The 24192-nt window shown below is 40.9% G+C and overlaps 1 protein-coding gene and 1 pseudogene across 10 annotated transcripts in view; one reads left to right on the top strand and one right to left on the bottom strand.

Moving 5' to 3' along the window:
• The window catches only part of TFDP2 (transcription factor Dp-2), a 164961-nt gene that overhangs the window by 2506 nt on the left and 138263 nt on the right, over positions 1 to 24192 (bottom strand). For 8 of the 10 annotated variants that reach the window (XM_060149709.1, XM_060149707.1, XM_060149700.1 and 5 more), the window contains 5 exons: positions 20173 to 20335; positions 13954 to 14100; positions 11127 to 11195; positions 6651 to 6802; positions 2245 to 2411 (listed from right to left, as the gene is read on the bottom strand). In XM_060149709.1, coding sequence (XP_060005692.1) covers positions 2245 to 2411; positions 6651 to 6802; positions 11127 to 11195; positions 13954 to 14100; positions 20173 to 20335 — 698 coding nt within the window. The remainder of the gene's footprint in view (positions 1 to 2244; positions 2412 to 6650; positions 6803 to 11126; positions 11196 to 13953; positions 14101 to 20172; positions 20336 to 24192) is intronic. The other 2 variants (XM_060149701.1, XM_060149705.1) reach the window with 1 other exon arrangement.
• LOC132520406 (protein FAM32A-like) lies at positions 17127 to 17439 on the top strand (annotated as a pseudogene).

The following is a 24192-nucleotide window of genomic DNA, read 5'->3' as shown; positions in this document are numbered from 1 at the left end:
TCCCATTTGCAGGAGGCGGGTGGTGCGAATTTAAAAACTAAATCCAACAGAAACCAAATCTCAATCAACAGACTCTTGTGTTGTGACTAAAGGGCCAAAACCATAAAACAAAATAAAAACAACCTCTTTGCTTATATTTGACTTAATATACTTTAGAATTTCTCATCATGTTTTAAAGGCATTTTAATATTAGTTCTAGGTAGTAATGCTTATAAATGAAGGAAACTGGCAAAAGCAAAGGCCAAAGAATGCTTTTGTCTATACATCCAAATTCTATGTGCAGAATATACCACAGTCTTAGGAACTAGGACAGTCATAAAGAAAATTTCTGAATTAGTGAAAATCTGAATTTTAGAACATGCAAAACATAGTGTTTCCATTTTCAAGTACACTCACTATACTCTTAAAACACCCCAATTTAAAAATGGGCAAAGGATCTGAATAGACATTTCTACAAGGAAGATAAACAAATCACCAGTAAACACATGAAAAGATGCTCACCATCATCCGTCATGAGGAAAATGCAAACTGAAACCACCGTGAAACACCACTTCACATCCACCAGGATGGTTGCGATAAAAAAGACGAACAAGCGTGGAGAAGGATATGGAGAAATCAGAACCCTGGTACATTGCTGGTAGGATTGTAAAACAGTACAACTGCTTTGGAAAATAGTTTGGCAGTTCCTCTGAATGTTAAATACAGTTTATCATATGACCCAGCAATTCCACTGCTTGGCATACACCCAACAGAACCAAAAGCTTATGTTCATAAAAAAACATGTACAAGAATGTTTATAGCAACATCATTCATAATAGCTAAAAACTGAAAACAATCCCAATGTCCTCCAACTAACAAATGGATTAAAAAAATGTGGTATGTCCACAAAACAGCAATAAAAAGGGATGAAGCAGGATGGATGAATCTTGAAAACATTACATTAAGTAAAAGAAGTCAGTCACCAAGGCTACATATTATATGATTCCATTTATATGAGAGGTCCAGAATGGACAAATTCACAGTGACAGGAAGTAGATCAGTGGTTGCCAGGAGCCGGGAGGAAAGGAGGAATAAAGGGTGACTGCTAGTGTATGTGGGGTTTCTCTTTGGGGTGATAAGATGTTTTAGAATGAGATAATGGTTGGTGATGACTGCATAGTAACCCTGTAAATATACTTAAAACCACTGAATTGTACACTTTAAAATGTATTTTGGGCTTCCCTGGTAGCGCAGTGGTTAAGAATGCACCTGCCAATGCAGGGTACACGGGTTCAAGCCCTGGTCTGGGAAGAACCCGCATGCCGTGGAGCAACTAAGCCTGCACATCACAACTGTTGAGCCTGTAAGCCACGACTACTGAGCCCGCGCGCCTTGAGCCCATGCTCCGCAACAAGAGAAGCCACCGCAATGAGAAGTCCACACACAGCAACAAAGAGTAGCCCTGCTAGCCGCAACTAGAGAAAGCCCGCGCGCAGCACCAGAGACCCAACGCAGCCAAAAATAAATAACTTTTTTAAAAAAATGGTGTATTAATGGTACATGAATTAAATCTCAATTTTAAAAAATTACCATACCATTTCACATCCACCTGCCTGGGAAGATAAAACTCTTTCACTCTGCAGGTGAGAATGTAACTTGGCAAAATGAGATTGGAAAGCTGCGGCATCATCTAGTAACGATGAAGATGCACCCGACTCTGACCCAGCAATCTCACTCTATACACTTGCACACAGCCACCGCAATACAGTTACGGGGATGTTCAAAGCAGCACCGTTTAAATATCAAGAGACTGGAAACACACTAAAGGTTTATGATCAGTAAAATGAACAAATGTGCTTTACCCACATACTAGAATTCTATGCATACAAGAATTCTATGTAAAAATGCATCAATTACAGCTATATGAAACCACGTGGACAAATCTAAAGAACATGATGTTGAGTGAAAAAAGTCAAATCACAAAAGAATATATCACTATGATTCTATTTACGTAAAGGTGAGAATTAGGCAAAACTAATAAATTGTTTCCAGCTTACTATATTTGTTTGTGTTTGTGTCTCTAAAGAAAAGCAAGTAGTGATAAACAAGAAATTCAAGAGAGAGGTTACATTTTAGGGTAGGGAAGGGCACAGAATTGAGGAAGGGCATACAGTGTGGGCTTTAATTTTCTATGAGAAAGGTTTTAGCAAGTTAGGGTCTGACATTTAATCAAGGACAACACTGAAAAAGCATGAGTTAACATACCTGTGATATAACCTTCTAAAGCCTTTGGCACCAGTGATTTAGCAAGTTTCAGATCCTCCAAGGAGCACTTGCCTGACTCCAGGCCAAAGGACATTCCCATCCGCTTCAGCACTTCTATGTCATCATGAATCTCAAAGGTATTGTCAAAATTAAAAAGATATTCAAACCTGCATCAGGAAACAAAGTTAGTGTGGGGTTTTCTGCGGTATTGGGGAGGTCTGAATAGTTTTGTACTCTGCATATTCAATAAAAGAATGAGGACCTAAGCTCAGCTACAGTACTAGAAATTGTTACCGTTTAGGGCAATGAGTCATTCTGCTGGGTTCAGAAGAATGACATCTCAAATAAACCACTTGCCAATTAAAACACCTTTCCTGTGACAGACAACAGGAGTCCATAAATTTCAGCCCTCATTAAGCTGTGGCAAACTGGAGACAGAAATTTTGGTCTAAATCTAATACTTTTCAAAGCTGTCTATAACTTTGTCACAAAAGATAAAATATTAAGGAAGCCTTCCCACGTAGGCATTTTTCCAAAGTAGATTATACAGGTGGCCAAAAGACACATGAAAAGATGCTCAACATCGCTAATCGTCAGGGAAATGCAAATCAAAACCACAATAAGATATCACCTCACACCTGTCAGAATGGCTATCATCAAAAAGACAACAAATAAATGCTGGAGAGGGTGTGGAGAAAAGGGAACCCTTGTGCACTGCTGCTGGGAGTGTAAACTGGTGCAGCCACTATGGAAAGCAGTATGGAGGTTTCCTCAAAAAATTTAAAAAAGAACTACCATACTATCTAGCAATTCCACTTCTAGGTATTTACCTGAAGAAAACAAAAACACTAATTCAGAAACATAAAGTGCACACCCAACGTTCACTGAAGCATTATTTACAATAGCCATGATATGGAAGCAACTGAAGTGTCCATCAATAGATGAATGAATAAAGATGTGGGATGTACACACACACACACACAAACACAGAGGAATATTCCTAGTCAGGCATTAAAAAAAAAACAAACAAAAACCTTGCTGTTTGCGACAACATGGATAGATCTAGAGGGTATTACGCTAAATAAGCCAGGCAGAGACAGACAAATATCATATGATCTCACTTATATGTGGAATCTAAAAGATGAAACAAATAAAAATACATTCATAGAGAACAAATGGGTGGTCGGTTGCCAGATGGGAGGGGCTGAAGGTGGTGGGTGAAATAAGTGAAGGGGATTAAAAGGTACAGACCTCCAATTATAAAATAAGCCATGGGGATATAATATATAGCATAAAGAATATGGTCAATAATATTGTAATAAGTTTGTACGGGGAAAGATGGTTACTAGACTTATCACGGTGATCATTTTGTAATGGATGCAAGTGTCAAATCCCTATGTTGTACACCTGAAACTAACATAACATTGTATGTCAACTATACTTCAATAAAAACAAATAAAGCAAGCAGTCATTAACAAAAAAATAACGCAAAGAAAGCCTTTCCAATTTAACATCTAACTTTCCTACTATGAGTTGGCCTAACTAGGGTTGAGGAAAAAGCATGTTGGATGCTTACTTCATTTTCATGAGTCAAGTGTTAGCTACACGATACCTTAGATGAGCAGAAAATGGAAGACTTTTCACAAACTAACCAACCCCCAAATCGTGTCTTGAGGGCCTAAGGAGTAAAAACGCTGCAAGAAAAAAGTGTCATATATAACACACAGCACGTTTCCGAACGTTTCTGTAAAATACCAAATCAGGATGCCCAGCTACCTAGCACAGGCTTTCAATAAAGAGGAGACTGTAAGAAGAAACAGTCCATCTGACTCCCAGGCTATGCCCTGGGGCACCATCACCCAGAGCCTCAGCCCCTCAGGGACAGAGTGCAGGCGAAGTTCTGGGACAGTGGTGGGCTTACGTTGTCACGAAATTCTATTAAAGTCACGCAAGGGTAAAACTTTTTATGCTAGATCTTAAGGGCAAAATTTATAACTTAAAGCAAAATGCCACATTTAAGTAATTTGAAGTATATGAATTTAAATAAGGACATTAACAGAAATTCAGAAAAAAAAGAAACCACACAAAATCTGGAGTGGATGCCTGCCCCAGGGGTGACTTCAGGCATACGTTAAAAGCTGAAGGTTTCATAAATGTAATCATCATTGTGGGAAAGCCTCCTGGCTAAGGGGAAAGGATTGCATCACCAAAGTAACTGAAAGACCAGGCTTTTGCACCCCACCCTGAATAACAAGCTCCTACAAGCAGCTCAGAGCCTCCTTCCCTCCACTCAGGGGAGGGCGAGGAAAGGGCACGAGTCAGTAACCACCCAAGAAGGACAAGAATCCTTAATTCCCTTAGGTCTCTGGTCCCCACACTTTCCTGCTACTCTTTTAGACCTCAAAGATTAACCAAAGAAGAGAATTTTAATGATTTCCCACAAAACAAGAGACTAACTAGAGAGAATAACTAGAATTCTAACAGTTTTTCCCAAAAATATGTTAACCATTCTCTAGAATTCTCAGATTTATGAGAATATGTCACAAGTCCTTGTAGACACATGTTTCTGTAAAGAATTTTAAGTGTGTGAATAATAATACATCTACCATTTGGGCTGGTCCTTTATGAATTTAACATCTGTAAACCAGCAAGTTAAATACTATAATTCTTGTTTTTACAGAGGAAGAAATGAGATCTCAGAGAAGTTAAGAAACTATACAACTAGAGGAAAGATTGAAAAATGCATCTTCTGACATCACAGCCTGCACGGTCCCTACTATTTCTACTTGTGTCTATAGGCTTAATTACCAAATACTCTAGAAATCCCTGTTGTTTCTCTTACTCTTCTTTTTTTTGGTTCCTTCTTATTTAAGTGACCCATAATCTCTGTATGCAATCAAGACAGGGAAGCAACACCGCCAGAGAAAAGAGTGGGAGAAACCAGGAGTGGTAAAGCCCCACGGTGATGCAGTAGCTCTAAGAGGCTCGAAGTTCCAGTCCCCAGGACAGTTCTAGGCTACGCCTCTGGCACCGATGTGGTTACTGAGCCCTCGTTTGCTCTCAAACGTGTCCCAAATTTGGATGATAAGTTATATGCTGACTCCTTGGAAAAGTAGCTAACATTTACAAAGCACTTTCCATGAGTCAGACCTCTTAGAGGCATAATCTTATTTAATCCTCACAGCAAGGCTAAGGAAGTGACAGAGGCCCCAGCATCATCCCCATTTGTTCTTTGGACACAGAGCTTTTGAAGCAGTTAAATGCGGGAGCCACAAGCCACACTTGTGTCTGCCTCACTCTGCACCCTATGCCCTTAACGACCTCGATACTGGTCATGGCCTGAAGACCACTACTGTTTTCATGAAGGGTAAAGTAAGTTACAAATAAATTCTGTATTTTGAAAACTGCTATTTCTCACTTACTGTGATAAATATTGCCATCAATCTTAGTTAAAGTGAAAAACATGCTGGTGGGAATGTAAACTGGTGCAGCCACTGGAAAACAGTATGGAGGTTTCTCAAAAAATTAAAAATAGAACTATCACATGATCCAGCAATCCCACTTCTGGGTATACGTCTAAAGGAAATGAAATAACTATCCTGAAAAGATATCTGTACTCCCATGTTCACTGACTGCAGCATGATTTATAATAGCCGAGGCATGGAAACAACCTGTGTCCATCATCGGATGGGTGGATAAAGAAAATGTGGTGTATTTAGAAAACGGACTATTCAGCCATAAAAAAAAGGAAATTCTGCCATTTGCAATGACACGGATGATGGACCTTATATGTGGATCTTAAAAACCAAACTTATAGGTGCAGAGAACAGACTGGTGGTTGCCAGAGGTTGGGGGTGAGTAAAATGAATGAAGGTCATAAATAGTACAAACTTCAAGTTATAAGATAATAGGAAAGCAAGCAAGCAGAGAAGGCATCTAGCACTTTCATGTCTATTCATTCATTATAAACAGAAGCACACTCAAATACGATATAGCAAAACAAACAACTGCTTTAGTGCCGCGTGTTGATCTCAACTATTTCCACCATAAATGACAGTAATCACTAGTGAACCTACCTTGTCCCAGACCCCAGTGACGCTCTACTTTACCGCAGTGACTTGCCCAGACTTATACCATATACGTGCACATCCTGACTTGGGCACCAGTATGCCTGTAGCACTGGCAGCACAGTGCCAGGCTCAAGAGAGGGGCCTGCGGAGGGTGAATGTGAAAGCAAGCGCTAGTAGATGACAGCACTCCACGTTTGAAAAGCTTGTTTCATGAGCCCCAAGGAAGTTAGCCTTGGTGCGCTCGGATAATGGGTACAACCTTCTTTATTTTGCAAATGATAGGAATCAGGTTAACAGAAGGTCAGCCCCGCCCTCTGCCGCTGGCTCTCCACTTACTTGTCACTTGAGATGCTGCAGTCTATGACTGTTTTTCTGCTTGTATTGATGATTATAAATGGCAGCTGAATGGTGGAGTTCAGAGCTGGAGGGCCCTGGTTCTGCTGTTCGTTTTGCCGATTTCTCTGTACCAGGTTTTTGAAAGCGATTTGCTGTAATGATCAACAAAATTACCCGTATAGTTATTTAACGTGGATAAGTGAGTTGGAACTAAATGAATTAAATACATTTAAAATATAGTTTAAAATTAGAGCATTTAAAGAGGCCCTTCACCTACGAGTTAATTAAACATTTAAGAAAAAAGATGAGAATGATCCAACTCAATAAATATATTTCGAGGGAAAGAAAATATACATTTAAATGGTGTCTAACATATCCTATCACAGAAAATGGGACCCATGGTTTCCATCAAGCATAGAAACAGGATCTTACAAATCTGGGAGAGCCAGTGGCACCTACAACTCTTCTTAGAGTGATACAGCAACAGATACAGTGTTTATCTAACACAGACTCCTGAGAGTTTAGGGTTAAAAATATGCCCCTTAGATTGTCTAGCCCAGAAATATGCAAACTTTATAAAGCCACAGAATGCTTTCTTCAAATGAAATCTTCTGGGACACCCACTGTTTATAAAACAGATCAAAGCATCCTTGCTCTGGTTGGCTGCACTGGGGCTGAGTCCTGAGTCCTACCAGCTCTGCCCTCATTCACCGCTTAGTTCCTTCACAGAACTTCTAAGCATCTTTAGGGCACAGTTTAGTATCTAGTCCAAGCCCCTCCCCACCTGATATCTTCCAGATGAGGGAACTGAGGCTTCGCATTGATTATAAGGTATATAAGGCCTGAATCTTTACAATGAATTTTGCTGCTACTTTTAAGTTATAACCATTAATCAAAAGTCAAAGAAAGAGACCCTGCCACCCCCTTTTATTTAAAAATTTTATTTTATTTATTTAATTTTGGCTGTGTTGGGTCTTCATTGCAGTGCGTGGGCTTCTCATTGCGGTGGCTTCTCTTGTTGCAGAGCACGGGCTTTAGGCGCACGGGCTTCAGTAGTTGCGGCACGTGGGCTCAGTAGCTGTGGTGCATGGGCTTAGTTGCTCCGCAGCACGTGGGATGTTCCCAGACCAGGGCTCAAACCCGTGTCCCCTGCATTGGCAGGTGGATTCTCAACCACTGTGCCACCAGGGAAGCCCCCCACCCCCCCTTTAAATAAGGCAAACATATCTCAGAATTCCACAGCTAGAAAGACCTTACGCAGCCGAAGTCTTTCATCTGCTTGTGGAACAGATACTGGCTTAAAAAGCTCCTAAAGTCACAGCCTTTCAACCCTTCCATCAGCATGTTCCCTCTTCTCACCCAGTAGTGACGCATTTAAATTATTTTCTATGTTTTAGCAACCTTATCCTACGAGTGTTTATTTTAGGTCCTGGGCCTTAACTGAAGCTTGATAAGATTACTGTCATCTTAAAATGGCTGGGTGCTATCTCCCTAGAAAGTAAACATTTACTCTTTTAAAATGCACAAAACAGAAGGGAAACCAATTTATTCTAGCCCTGACAGTGTGTCCAGAACCATCACTGTCAACACCATTCATTACCAAACATTACTTGTCATACTTATTAATTTGTTCTTTTCTGCTGCTAACGAACTAAGGCTATTTTATATTCAATGCTTAGTTCACTTAATAGAGGAAAAATATGCTGAAACTGTAAAACTGGGAAAAAGAATTATACGTTTGAATACTTCTGCCTAGCTTCCTTACTCTTCTAGAAAAAGCATCTTGGAGACACCCCCATACTTTTCCTAGCTTTGTGGTCCTAGTGCCATGGGAGGGCCTCGGTAGAGGGTGGAATATAAACAGCGGTAAGTAAAAGTTCTTATATGTGTATGATTCATTGTTAAATACTGTGTACATTTAATAGCATCAAAGATTTTTCTTGAGCTTCCCTGGTGGCGCAGTGGTTAAGAGTCCCCCTGCCGATGCAGGGGACACGGGTTCGTGCCCCGGTTCGGGAGGATCCCACATGCCGCGGAGCGGCTGGGCCCGTGAGCCATGGCCGCTGAGCCTGCGCGTCCGGAGCCTGTGCTCCGCAACAGGAGAGGCCACGACAGTAAGAGGACCACGTACCGCAAAAAAAAAAAACAAAAGATTTTTCTTGTGCAAAGCACTGTGAATACAGATATAAAGTTATCTGGATAGTAAAAAAGAAAAATCATTTCCCATTTGTTTTGGACTGAGTTCCTCATTTTTTGCCCTTTGATTTCCTTCAGCCTTTCGTTCTTTTCCGAGCTCATTAACATCTATTTCAGAGGCTAAGCAGCTTCAGGTGTATTCAGACATTCATTTTGCCCTGCATTAGTAGCTCTGGAAGAGATTTACTGGCTGGAAGGGACAATGATACAGACAAAAGCAGGCCATCTAGATTATCTGTAGGCAGAAGCTACTCACACCATTCCTCTCCCACATCAAAAGGACGAAAGGGTGCCATGTAAGTAAAAGTGACCTGGGTCATGTGACGTCAGCAGCTGTGACCTTGTTAAAAAATTAAGCTAGCTTAGCCGCAGTGAGGCAAATTTTTCCTGTTTAGGGACAACTTGCTTAATTTTACGAGGAAGAAATAAGCTATATGTCTACCAGGAGATTAGAAGTTATACTTGGGGTTTCATTTTAATGTTTAGAGAGACTTGCTTTTATAAATGTTGACAGCTAGGTTGTGCCTGGGTTGAAATCTTCCATAAACATTTACTTTGAGAGACAGTAGAGGAAAAGAAACTCAGGACTTAAAAAAAAAAAAAAAAAGCAATGTTCATTGTATAAAGATAAACAGGGGAAAACATATTCCAGTTCATCCTCTGTGCTGGCCATCTAGGGATGGGAAAGCACCACATACATGAGGGCGATTCTGCCCAGCGCAAGTCTTTCTGATAAACAGATAATTACAGGCATACTGATAAACAGGTTTTTATAATAACATATGCTAAAAATCAAGCTCCAAAATGTTCCATGAGGGTTTTGAGGAAATGTGAGGAAGGCCTAGCACAGGGTTTCAGGGTCTGTGAGTGGGGAGGGAAATACTGCAGATGCTGCAGGGACAGGGACGACAGACAGGCAGCCGGGGAAGGTGGCGGCGAGGCAGGCCATGTCTCTCAGCAGGCAGAGCTGTACGGGGAGCAGCACAGGAATAAACTGTCAGCTTTCAAGTTTTGTTTTTCTTTTAAGCTGCAGAATGCTCTCTTCCAACAAAGCCCACTTTGGAAATCCAGTATGAAAAATACGTAAGATGCCTGCTCCAGAGGTAGTTCCCATAGGGGCCAGTGTGAGCTGCAGACACAGGGTAGCGAGAAGGCGGTGCCTAATGAGGAGGGAACATCTTGGCAGGGCTGCCTGCGTCGCGAGAGCCTCTGTCCCATCTCCCCTGCCCCGCTTCCTCCCCTCCTTCCTTCCCAGACCACGCACAGCTGTGGAAGGGCTAGCGGTTTTCTCCTTCCTCTCTGATGTGTACGTAAAATGTGAAAAACAAACAAACAAAGAAATACACGTCTAGAAAGTGAAAAACAAAAATCTGGAACATGTAGGAATACTTAACCTATTCTGTCCATGAGACAAAGTATTTTGGGGGGGGGAAAATGTTACAATTATTTGGTAATTTATTGCTTCCTTTATTTCTGAAAAGTAGATTACACCAAAAGTGAAATAGGACCTATGGCTGTTCAAATCCACATCGATTTCATGATTGGTTGAAAGCTTTTCATATAAAGATAATTTGCTGATTAAAAACAAAAGTATAAAGACTCGCTGGCTCATTTTACAAAGCTTTTCTGATTGGACTGAAAATGACTCGCTGTACTGCTCAAAGTGAATTTTTACACCAACTGACAATTACCAGAAATAGAAAAAAAAAAGGTCCATCTACCCTGTGATTTTACTCACATGATTTTATACAAGGCCTCTACGATATTTTTTTAAAATTACCCAGATTCTAGACAGTTATCAAAAAAAAGCATAGATACAGGGATCCTCATTACACTATAAAATTTAATTTTCCTAAACAGAAATGCACCTTCAGTTTTCGTATTCCTACAAAGCTTTTTATGTTATAATGTCACTTACAGATAGTAAGTATTACAGGTGGATTAGATTGTTTTACTCAAAGCGCCTAAAATTTAACTAGCCTTATTCCTTGATGTTCCAAATAAGGGCTAAAATAATTTCTGTTCAGAGTAAGGGTAAGAGTCAAAAGTAAACTGTTGCATAATATGTTCCGCGTTAGAGCTGCTGTGAGGCCCCCTGATGTCGCCGGGACAGGCAGGTCATGAGCACGGTGATGAGCTCGGGCGTGGCAGTGGCTGCCCTAGCAAGGCCCCACCAGATCCTCAAAGGCACCCAAAGCAGAAAACGCTGACTCTAAGCAAGTGAGGGGAGAGGCAGAGTACAGGCAGGGAAGGTAACGAAACACACCCCCGCTTCTTTACCTGCAGGAGAAGTTCCTGAAGCTGGGCCCGCTTCTGCTTTATCCGTTCTATCCGCCTCTGCTTCTCGATCTTTAAAACACAGGTAACAAAATAGCATGAACATATGCAGAGTAGAAAGTACTGCTCGCTTTTCAGGTCCCAGTTCTGAGATATCGAGAATTTTCCTTAGAGACACTCAACCCGTTTTAACGAACATAAGTAAAGGCAAATCGCACCTTCTGGGTTTGGGTGAGCACGCAGGCAAGACAGCGGAACTGTGGCAACTGCCATGATGACAACCATCCCCTGAGTGAACACTCGCTTTGCAGTACCTGTTGCTATTTATTACAGAAGCGCTTATCAGAGTAACAGCTAACACGTGGTGAATACCTACTCTACTTGCCAGCACTCAGCTGAGCCCTGGACACATGTTCTCTTAATTCGTCTTCACAAAACCCTAGAGGTAAGTACTGCTGTTACCCCTTCTGCAGTAAGGAAATGGAGGCACAGAGAGGGTTAAGTAACTGCCCAAGGTCACACAGCTGGTGAGTGGCAACAGCCAGGATTTGAACCTAAGCCACCTGGTTTCAGAGACCCTATTATTAATTCCTTTGCTCTATGAACTGCTAAGAATGAGGTAAGATCTCATTTAAGATCTCCGTTTAACTGCCTTTTAAACAGGCACAGCTGCTAATACAGAGAGGCTACATATTCAATACGAAATCCCTACTTGTTGTAAGAAACATGCTTATGGGACAAATTTCCCAGCTTCAAATAACTATTATTTTCCTCACTCTCACAGCTACCTAGAAAACATATATTGGGGTCTGAATTTCCCGTAGATGAATTCCCCAACTGTGTCTTTGGGCAAAAGCCAATGACATCTAATAAGACATTTTTCGTATCTACTCCAGCAGCGTATTTCTTTTTCTTTTTTTGTGGGCTGCGCCTTAGTTCCCCAACCAGAAGCGCGGAGTCTTAACCACTGGACCACCAGGGAAGTCCCATAAATATGTTTTGTTTGTTTGTTTGTTTGTGCTGCACCGTGTGGCTTGCAGGATCTTAGTTCCCCAACCAGGGATGGAAGCCGGGACCACAGCAGTGAGAGCGCTGAGTCCTGACCACTGGACCGCCAGGGAGCTAAGCAGCGTCTTTGTTGTTTGCTCCCCATCTAGTCCGCACCGAGAGTTTCTCTCATGGTGCCTTCTAACCACTACCACACTTGAGTCCTAAAACACTGAAGACCCACTGTAAAATCTGTGCTCTCCCCCATCTGAAAAGATGCTGCAGGGGGTTCCCCCTGTGTCTGAGGCTGTGACAGGGCAGCCCCCATCTGCCCCTCATGCTCTGCACCCAGCCAGGCCAAGCTATACTGACGCTGCCTCTAAAACACTTCTGCAGCCTCACCGCCACAGCCAGAACTCAGCCCCTCTCCAACCCACCCGCCCTCACCTTCCCTCCTCACCTTCCTGTCAGTTCAACTTCCAACCCACTAGTAGAGTGACCCTTTAGAACACATGCCCTCAGCTCTCTTCCTTATCATTCTCCAGCAGCTTCGGTTGTTTATAGGATCAGGTCCCTACTGCTTTAGCACTCAGAAACCTATGCCCTCTCTCGAAGCCTGTACCCTGGCCACACCCACTGCGGGCACGCCCTCTTCAGCCTGCCTCAGCCCAGGCGGTGCCTCTGCCTGGAGAGCCCTCCCTGCCCTAAACCACTTGGCAAACTCCTACCCCTCCCTCAGGACTGAGCACAGGGATTTCTTTTTCTTGGTAAAGCCCTCCCTTATCTACCTTTCCAGAGAACCTGTACATACTTCTTTCACAGGTGTCATCACATTTCTGGTTAACTCCTTTTACACTTCTGCTCTCCTCAATTAGTATGAAAGCTCCTTGGGGTCAGAGATTTTGTCTCATATAATCTTTGTTTAAGCACATGGTAGATGCTAATAGATTACTGCTTACTGAGTCTTTGTTAGCGGCTTAATCTTACTGGTAATTAATATAACCCTCAAATTTCACTCTATCAGGAGGAGAAAAAAGGACATATCCACCGTAGCACATGAAGAACATCATTCTAGAACTTCTGATGACTGCTTGGTTTCTCCCTCCATCCACAAGTCTAATAATACCAAAATTTTTTGATTTGCTGGAGGGAAAAAGGGACGGAAAAAAACCCACAAAATCAACCATATTCACCTCTAAAGCTGTAGTCAGCCTTGGTCTATTACCTTTCATGGCCATGACAGTAAAATTATGTCAAATCAATTTAGAAATAGTATGTCAGGACACATGCTCACTTAGGAAAGATTTTGTCTAATGATTACACTTAACAGAATAAACAATGTTTTGGCATACATCATCCAAAAATTCGTGTAAGCTGAACATTCCAATAAGGATTTAAATGAAATACCATACCATTCTGTTGCAGATTCTAGAGTCAAAGGTTAAATACAAGAAATAAACGGCCAACTTGATCCATTTTTTTGGATGGATACAGCATTTCATCAAATAAGATAGCATTTCTATCACACGAGTCACCAAACATTTATTAGTAGACTGCTGAGAATGAAATTAGAATAAAATAAAGATCTCCAAGAAACCGTAAAAATCAAGTCATTTAATTTCTCTGTCCCTCGGTTTCATCAGGACATGAGTCAGACTAGACCTCTCTAAATCTCCTTCCAGTTCTAAAATTCTACATAGAAGAATCTGCTAAAAAAAGGCACAATATACATGAACGAACAATTAGGAATATTTTAATACTATGTGATTATATCTCTAAATTAAAATGTCTCTGATGTAAAAGAAAGCAAACTGCTATCTGTAAACAGATTTTCCTCACTTACCTCCAGGTTCTGACATTCCTGAGCAGAATTGGTAGGCAAGCCGATCCACTTGATTTCTTTTTTCTCCTTTGAAATTATGTTCATTGCCATTAGCACATTTAAAGCATCATAAACCCTTCGCCTAATGTTCTTCTGGTCATAAGCCTGCTAAAAAATATTTTTATTGAGTGATAAATTTTAAAGGTTAAGATACAGTCACAGGATATTAGAATATTTAATTAATGTTATTATAGTATCTTCAAAGACCTGAAAGAACTGCACACCCAGTGAAAGTATCCTTCAAAAGTAAAGATGAACTAGATACTTTCAAGCAATCTAAAACATAAAACAATCTTAAAAATAAAGATTATGTTACCAACAGATCTAAATTAAACAATACTAAAGGGCCTTCTTTAGGTAAAAGAAAGATAATCTAAGATGGGAGCTTGGAGATGTAGGATGGAATGAAGACCAACTCTAAAGGTAAATCTCAATACTCACTGTATAAAACATAATATCTTGTAGAGTCTAGAATATATATAGAACTAATATACATGACAATAATAGTATATATATGAGAAAGGCATAATGAAGTTAAAGTGGCTAAGGCCTTGCAGTGCCTAGGAGGATATCAGACTTTGAAAAGTCAAGGATCCATGTTTTTTTGCGTTTTTGTTTTTGCGGTACGTGGGCCTCTCACTGTTGTGGCTTCTCCCGTTGCGGAGCACAGGCTCCGGACGCGCAGGCTCAGTGGCCATGGCTCACGGGCCCAGCCGCTCCGCGGCATGTGGGATCTTCCCGGACCGGGGCACGAACCCGTGTCCCCTGCATCGGCAGGCGGGCTCACAACCACTGCGCCACCAGGGAAGCCCAAGGATCCATGTTTTAAGCTCTAGTAAACATGCTTCTCAAAATGTGGTCCATGCACTAGTGCTGATCTGTGAACTATTACTAATACACAATGGAAATAGTGAACTTGCACCAAAATATAATCACACAGATCACTATACACACTGTTTAGTTCAGCTGACTTTTTTGGGGGGGAGGGGCGGTTAGCAAGACTCTCTTAATGAAGGAAACTGTGTTAACTTACATTGTGGAAAAGCCCCTTATCTCACTGTGCACAGGTGGGTCATACGAACCAAATCCAATCAATCCATGAAAATAAAGGATGGTGAAGCACTGAATCAATTTAAATATAGAACTAAACTTAAATAAATGGGAGATTTAAGTTATAGAACTGAATGTAAATATTAGAAATCCTGACACTATAGAAATAATGATAATAAAACCACAAATATCAGAAGGAGGCAGCAAAGGAAGTCTGCTGATCTCCTCTTTGATATTGGAAGGGGCATGAATTCAAAGCAGAGGAACTAAGTAACAATTTTGGCACAATATATTCATTTAAAGTCATAAAAACAACAACAATAATAATATTCTTTTAACAACTGCCACTAATCAATCCGAATCCTGTGGCAGAGGGGAAAACTGGGAGACGGGAGTAAATAATAGGCATATTGATCTATTTTTCCCTCCATAATCAACAGATACTGGTCTGTAGGTGATAAGAAATAAAATACTGAAGTTACTTAAAGTTGTAAAAAAAAAAACTGAACTACAGACTACAAACCTTCCAAATTATCAGAAAAAAAACCCAACAAAGCAGTGAATAAACAGAAAAAAACCCCAACCCTTGCTTATATTCGGGAGTGAGGTGGGTAGTTAGTAAAAATGTATGTATGTTAGATGTTGAGAAGTGCTGGGAAGAAATGCCTCATCGTAGTGACAGTTGAGTGAAGATTCGGTGGAGAGGAGAGGGAAACCATATGTATCCCTAGCAAAGAGTATTCCAGGCAAAGGAAACAGCAGGTGCAATGGCTTGATTAGGAGCATATCCACGAAATGTGTGGCTGGAGTGTAGTAACTGAGGGAGTGGATAGTAGGAGATGAGAGGTAATGCTGGGCCGGGTCACACGGGGCTGGGAGACCATTTAGAGAACTCTGAAGCTCACTGAAAATCAGAATGTCATATACTTTTTTTTCAAGTGCCCAGGGAAATTAAACGAAAAAGAAATCACCACATAATGGCTCACAAGAAAAATCTCAAAGCAATCCCCCCAAAAAGGAAAAAGTTCAAATCACAATTTCTGATCATAGGTAATAAAGGTAAAAATTCATGACAATGAACAAAAATTCCTACCACCTGGAACTACAAGAAACTTTTCTAATGCAATTCTTAGGTCAAAGAGGAAATTAAAACCAAAGTTATAGAATATCTAAAGAATAACATATCGGAATCAATGGGATATGGCTAAAGCCATGCACAAGAGGAAAAGTCGGGACTTCCCTGGTGGTCCAGTGGTTAAGAATCGGCCTCCCAATGCAGAGGATGCAGGGTTCGATCTCTGGTCAGGGAACGAAGAGTCCACATGCCGCAGGGCAACTAAACCCGCACACCGCAACTACTGAGCCCACGCGCTCTGGAGCCTGCGTGCCACAACTAGAGAGAAGCCAGCATGCCACAATGAAGAGCCTGCACACCGCAACGAAAGACCCCGCGTGCCACAACGAAGATCCCACGTGCCACAACTAAGACCCAATGCAGCCACATACATACATACATACATAAATAAATGGAAAAGTCACAGCCATAAAGACTTTCATTACTAAACAAAGATAATAAAAGTAAATAAAGTATACATCATAGTCTGCAGGGTAGAGAAATAACAGAAGTAACTTCAGGAAAGAGAACAGACTATTAAATACAGATAAAAACAGAAATCAACTGCAAAACAGGAGGTCGATACAAACAAATCTAAGAGATGTTTGGGTTCTTTTAATTTTGGAAATATAATTGCAAATAATTTTGAGAGCATGGATGAAATGGAGGATATTCTAAGAAAACATAAAGTACCAAACTGACTCTTAATGAAGAAAGCAATTGTAAACAGACTAATTACCAAAAAAGAAATGGAGAAAGCTATCTAAACTCTACCCCCCACCAAGTCACCAGGCCTAGATGGCATCTCAGGTGATTTCTGTAAAATTTCAGGGAACAGAACTAGACATCCAATGCCATTAAATCTGTGATGGAGTAAAGAGAAAGAGAAAACCTCTAAATTCATTTTATAAAGCCAGCGTAACACTACTAATCAAAATTGCAAGATGATACTGAACTGCAGACGGGCGCCATGGAGGCCTGCGAGCAGGTCCAAAAGGGGCCCTTGAAGCTGAAAGGTGTCGCAGAGCTCAGCATGACCAAGCAGAAGAAAAAGACAAGGCAAAACGCCTGGAAGCGATGGGAATGAGCATAAAGAACAAGGAGAAGAGGTGTGGCCTGGAAATGTGGACCTCGGCCCAGGTGGCCTTGGAGGAGATGAAGCAAATGGAGAGGATCCTGAAGAAAGCATCCCAAACCCACAAACCGAGAGCAGAGGACTCAACAGAGACCTGGACACACTCACGGAGCACTGTGACATGCCCAGCATCAGCTGGGAAAAGTAGCTTCCCTGCCCCAGGGTATGGGGTGGCACGGAAGGGAAGCAGAAGGCAAAGCTGGGGGTATGTTTGGTGCCTTTGGTATTTTCCAGAAACATTCTTTGACACACACCCTTGTGTCTTCTGCTGAGACAGTGCTTTTCAAAGCAGTGTGCCCTCATTCCGGACTTGATTAAAGTAAGACTGATCTTCTATTCTATTTTGATTTCTTGGTAGCACACAGGAGGTAAACCATTTTAGTTTGGAATGGGAGTTTTTGCAAGTTTATCCAGAGATTAAGGTTGTTTCTGGGTAAGTGCCATGGAAGAGTGTTTTCACCCCTGAGCTGCATCTGCCTCTTTGACAGCCATCCAGCTGCCTTTGCCTGCATGAGGCTGACTCCAGAGGACAAGGAGCTAACGCCAGGGCAGCCTGCAGCATGTACACCCCTTCAGGGCCCTGCATGGGCTGCCCTGCCAAGCTCCCTCTAGCTTGGGGCTTCTGCTCTTCCACCAAGAGCCTGGGGAGCCTTCAGTCGGCCTCCCCAGCCACCTGGCCAGTGAGACAACGCAGCCTGGGCAGCAGAACAACCACCTAAGGTGAGGATGGAATATACCCCTTGTCCCTTTCTGAATCTGGGCCAGCTCGTAGCCTCTTCTCCCAATACTCCATTCCCGACATGTCTAGTGAGTGTTGCCAAGGCAGACGCTGCTAATCGCGTACAGCATTCTTTGTAACAGAACTCAGACACAGTCTGCTTCCCTACTCTCAACGCTAAGATCGAAGTAGTTCCCGTATTTATTCAGACTTGGCACGTTAATGTGTTTGGCGTTCCTGGCCTAAGGATACCTCAAGGGTGATGGGACCAAGGCGGCAGAGTCCCAGCACAGACAGACATGGGTGCAGTCAAAAAGGAGGACCCAGGTTCTGATGCTGGAGAACCAGGAACTTTGAAGGCCTACGTGTACTCACTGGATAGGGATCAAACTGCATATGCTACTGGGAGAAATGTCTGTATTGACAAAGACACTGAAAGAATAACAAAGCCAGAAGAGAAACCAGTCTGGGACTCATATGTGAACTGCAGAATAAAGGGAAAAAAGTTATTAAAAAAACAGCAAAGATGGTAAAAACAAAAGTAAAAAAACCCCTCACCAATCTCATTCATTAATACCAGTGTAAAAATCCTAAAATTCCAGGAAACTATCCAGAGTTTGATTAAACTCAGCATCCATTCCTAATTGTTTTAAGAAAAAAGAAATAAACATTCATTTAAAAATTAAGTTATGGTTACTATCATCGCAAAATAAAACCCTTATCATAATTAAGGTTGCAAAACTACAAATATTTCTACTAACGTCAAGAATTAAAGACTCAATATGACTACAGTTACTACTATTACTTAATACTGTTGTGGAATACCTATAGTATGACTACATTTAAATAAAATGCAAACTGATTTATAACGATAAAAAGCATATCAGCAGTTGCCTGGAGATAGAGGGAGAGGGAGGGATGGATGACAAAGGCAGGAAGAACCTTTTGGGAGTGATGTAAATGTTTTGTGTCTTGATTATGGTGGTGATGACACAGGTGCATACAAGTGTCAAAACTCACTGAATTTTACACTTGAAATGAATACATCTTATTGTATGTAAATTATTCCACAATAAATAAGGAAAAAATAATTTAATTGTACACTTAAGACATGTGTATTTCCCTCCCTGCATGTAATTTTATCTCCATTTTTAAAAAGTGAGAATGATTTATACGTGCTAAAAAAGAGGCTCTAAGATAAATATTGCTAAGAAAATAAAATTAAAACTGAAGCATGCAGGCTTTCCTGGCGGCGCAGTGCTTAAGAATCCGCCTGCCAATGCAGGGGACACAGGTTCGAGCCCTGGTCTGGGAAGATCCCACATGCCGTGGAGCAACTAAGCCTGTGCGCCACAACTACTGAGCCCGTGTGCCACAACTACTGAAGCCCACACGCCTAGAGCCCATGCTCCACAACAAGAGAAGCCACCACAATGAGAAGCCCACGCACTGCAACGAAGAGTAGCTCCCGCTCACAACTAGAGAAAGCCCACGCACAGCAACGAAGACCCAACGCAACCAAAAATAAATAAATAAATTTTAAAAATAAATGACTAAAATAAAATGAAGCATACAAAAGCATAATCACATTTGTGTTTACAATAATAAAAGAAATAAATTTTATTATATATATGCATACAGAATGTCTGGAATGATACTCAGGAATCTGGTAATAGTGAAGAGTGCCTTTGGGGAGGCAGATTAGGGTCTGTGGTAGAGGAGAGATATTTTTTATTACATACTCTTCGGTACAAGTGAATTTTTATAAACATGTTCATGTAGTATTTTTTCAATTAAAAACGAGATACAATTTTCTTATTGACTTAGACATGGAAGAAACACTAAAAGGCTCAGAAATGTATCTGAAGTCATTCAAATATAAAAAGCATATTTTTACAAAGTATGTTTCTTCAATAACCCCCAAAGACATTTAAAAAATACTTGTCCATCTTTATGTTTAAATAAATAGTAAAAGAATTCTTTCTAAGACAAAACAACAAAAAATCAAAACAAAATTCCCCAAGACAATTATGAAACCCTCAAGTGAAGGAGGAGTTGGGGATTCCCTAGCTTGTCTGAATCCTCGAATTGACACAGACAACCCAGAGAGGGACACCGCTGCATCACTCATCACAGTCAATGTCAAGTGCATGATCTACCTACCGAATCGGCTGCCAGATGGTTATTGGAATTGGTGAACTCGGACACCAGCTCATCAGCTACTTCATTATACGATGTTGTACCTTTCCGCTGAACTTTCTCACACACTTTCATTGAAAAATGTCTCAAGCCTTTTCCATTTTTATCTCCTTTTTTGCTTCGTTTGCTAAAAGAGAAAAAAAAATTATACTCCATTATACTTTAGAGATTTCCTTTACAAAACGTAAAATAATGTGAGAAGACAGGAATTTGGTCAATTTTTCATTGAATTCGAGATAAGGAAATGTTTTAAACTTAATTTTTGCCTTAAACGCCTAATAAAGTGGAAAGCTAGAGTGCTTTTCTATGCCCACTCATTTATTCAATAAATATTTACTGACCAGTTACTTATTATTATGTGCCAGGGACTGTTTTACACATTGGGAGAAGATCCGTGAAAACAACAGACAAAAACTCTGCACTTGCAGAGTTTATATTCTCAATACTTATCATTTTGTATTCTATATATGCTACAGCTTTTTTTTTTCCACCTAAAATTAAAAATACCACTATTCTCAGGTTCAGTTATCTGCTCAATTTTCAATCAGAGGTCATTGGTATTAATAACGAATCTACATCTTCGGTTATCTTAAGTTAGGTTAATGCCTAGGTCTAACCTTTGATAACTTAATCATTAAAATTTCAGGGGCACAGTTTAGTTCTACTAATATCTGAGTACCAATTATATAATAGGAACTGTATTAGGGACTAGAAGTACAAAAATGATAACTGAGGCAAAATCCTTTCCCTCAATGAGTCTTGAGGCCGGAAGAGAGACAAAACAGACATATAATGACAGATAATTCTAATATAATAACGTAAGTGCCAAGTCAGAGTTATTCACAATGTTCTATGGGAACTGGGAAGAGGGATATCTAGTCTAACTGGAGGAAGTCTTCCTGGAGTAAGAATCAGTGAAAACAATCAACAAAATGAAAAGGAAATCCATGGAATGGGAGAAAATATTTGCAAACCCTTTATGTGGTAAGTGGTTAATATCTAAAATATCTAAGAAACATCTACGACTCAATAGCAAAACAAATAACACAATTAAAAAATAGGCAAAGGACATGAATAGACATTTCTCCAAAGAAAACATACAAATGGCCAACAGCTATATGAAAAGGTGTTCAACATCACTAATCGTAAGAGAAACACAAATCAAAACCACAATGACATATGATCTCACACCTGTCAGGACGACTATTATTAAAAAAAAAAAAGATAACAAGTGTTGGTGAGAGTGTAGAGAAATTACAATAGAACCCTTGCACATTGTTGGTGGGTATGTAAAAATGGTACAGCTGCTATGGAAAAAAAATATAGAGGTTCCTCAAAAAATTAAAAATGGAACTACCATATAATCCAGCAATCCCATTTCTGGGTATATACCCAAAAGAATTGAAATCAGGATCTCAAAGAGAGATATCGGTCATGTTCATTGCAGCTTTATTCACAATAGTCAAGATATGGAAAACTCATAGATGGATGAATGGATAAAGAAAATATGGGGTGTGTGTGTATGTATATATATATATACACACTGGAATATTATTCAGTCTTGAAAAAGAATAAAACCCTGCCATATGTGACAACATGGATGAACCTGGAGGACATCATGCTAAGTGAAATGAGCCAGTCACAGAAGGACAAACATTGCATGATTCCACTCACATGAGGGATCTGAAATAGTCAAACTCACAGAAGCGGAGAGTAGAATGGTGCCTGCCGGAGGCTGGAGGGAAAGGGGAAATGGGGAGTTTGCTACGCAAAGGAACCTAGACTTTATCATATTCCATCAGTATAATTATATTCGTTTATAAGTTATTTACATGTTCTACCGTGTTATGTCCATTAAGAAATAGATGCTAAATGTACTTTTCAAAAGAATAAGGACAGATGTCTACTTTCTTTTTCCCACACTCCCAATCATCTGTGTAGTACTCACTGTGGTCACAGATTACTACTGAAATACTGGGATGCCACTAAATGGTATTGAGTAGGGGAGTGGCCTGGTGAAATTATCAGTGAGGCAGAGATTCTGGCAGCAGAGTAACTTACGAAGGGCAGAAACAGAAACAGGAAGACCTGTTGAGAGGCTACTGTAATAGCCCAGGCAAGCAGTGCTGAATTTCAGGAAACTGGTAGGACCGGATAAGAAGAGATGGATTTGCAAAAATGTTAAAGATAAAAACCAGTGGAGGACTTCCCTGGTGGCGCAGTGGTTAAGAATCTGCCTGCCAATGCAGGAGACACAGGTTCGATCCCTGGTCCAGGAAGATCCCACATGCTGCGGAGCAACTAAGCCCGTGAGCCACAACTACGGAGCCTGCATGCCAAACTACTGAAGCCCGCATGCCCTAGAGCCCGCACTCTGCAACTACTGAGCCCGGGAGGCACAACTACTAAAGCCCACGTGCCTAGAGCCCGTGCTCCACAACAAGAGAAGCCACCGCAATGAGAAGCCCATGCACCGCAACAAAGAGTAGTGCCCCGCTCACCGCAACTAGAGAAAGCCCGCGCGCAGCAACGAAGACCCAACGCAGCCAAAAAAAAAAAAAAAAAAAATCAGTGGAACTAAATGATTGATTGATGTGGATTGTAAGGAAGAAGAAATAGGACAATGATCCTTAAAAGGAGGGGTCGTTTACTGAGATCAAGGAGACAGGAATGAATTCATGAATTCCATTTTAAACCTTCTCATTTGCACTGTCCAGTACTCTAGGTGTAACCCACATGTGTCTATTGAACACCTGGAATGTGCCAAGTCTGAATTGGGTATGCTGTCAGTGTGAAATACTGCATTTCAAAGACCTTCATGAGAAATGAAGGTAAAAGAGCTCATGTATAATTTTTATAACTACATGCTGAAATATATTATTTTAGATATACTAGATTAAATAAAAGATATAAAATCAATTTCACATACTTCCATCTACTTTTTTTTTTTTTTTTTTTTGGTGGTACGCGGGCCTCTCACCGTTGTGGCCTCTCCCGTTGCGGAGCACAGGCTCCAGACGTGCAGGCTCAGCAGCCATGGCTCACGGGCCCAGCCGCTCCGTGGCATGTGGGATCTTCCCGGACCGGGGCACGAACCCGTGTCCCCTGCATCGGCAAGCGGACTCTCAACCACTGCGCCACCAGGGAAGCCCTCCATCTACTTTTTAAATTGGCTGCTGGAAAATTAAAACTTACATGTGTCTTGTATTACATTCTATCGGGCAGCAATGATGTTGAGTTTGACATGCCTATAGAACATCCAAATGGGTGTATTCAATAGATAGTTGAATATATTAGTCTACAGCTAGTGGGAGAGGTCACTTACAAACTTATCAGCACGTGTACCCATGCCAACTCTCCTTCCTACCAGTCTCAGAGAATTAGGTAACCCTCTTCCTTTTCAAATCTAACTTCCTTTTACAAGATGACAGCTTTATTGAAATACCATTTACGTACCATGAACTTCGTCTTTTTAAAGTATACAATTCAGTGGTTTTCAGAAGTTGTGCAACCATCACCACAACCTCATTTCTTCATCCTAAAAGGAAACTCTGTACCCATGAGCAGTCACTCCTCAGCCTCCCTGCCCCCTGTACCTGGCAACCACTATTCTATTTTCTGTTTCTATGGAACTGTCTATTCTTCAATGTCAACTTTGCAAATGGAGTGCTTCTGTTTCTGTATTGTTTGCTTTCCTTGAGTTGGCCCATCCAGTGTTTTGTTTGTTTTTTGAATGTACAACCTATGATGGAAGCTGAATCTGTTCAAGACTCCAGCTCCACCTACCAGTTTGAAGGAAATACCGAGGACAGAAGAACACGTTAAACTATACAAGAGAGATGCGATACGCAAAATCTTTAGGATTCCTCTTCAGGACATATAATGTAGTTTCTTCAACGAATAATTTGTAAGGGAAAAGAGGAGCGAAAGAGTGAGAGACATACAGAGGGGGAATCTACAGATTATAAAAGACATCAATTTATT

This window comes from Lagenorhynchus albirostris, chromosome 5 (assembly GCF_949774975.1).
Source record: "Lagenorhynchus albirostris chromosome 5, mLagAlb1.1, whole genome shotgun sequence".
In the NCBI taxonomy this organism is placed as follows: domain Eukaryota; kingdom Metazoa; phylum Chordata; class Mammalia; order Artiodactyla; family Delphinidae; genus Lagenorhynchus; species Lagenorhynchus albirostris.
The sequence above is the reverse complement of the archived record's forward strand: the minus strand, read 5'-3'. Positions and strand labels throughout refer to the sequence as shown.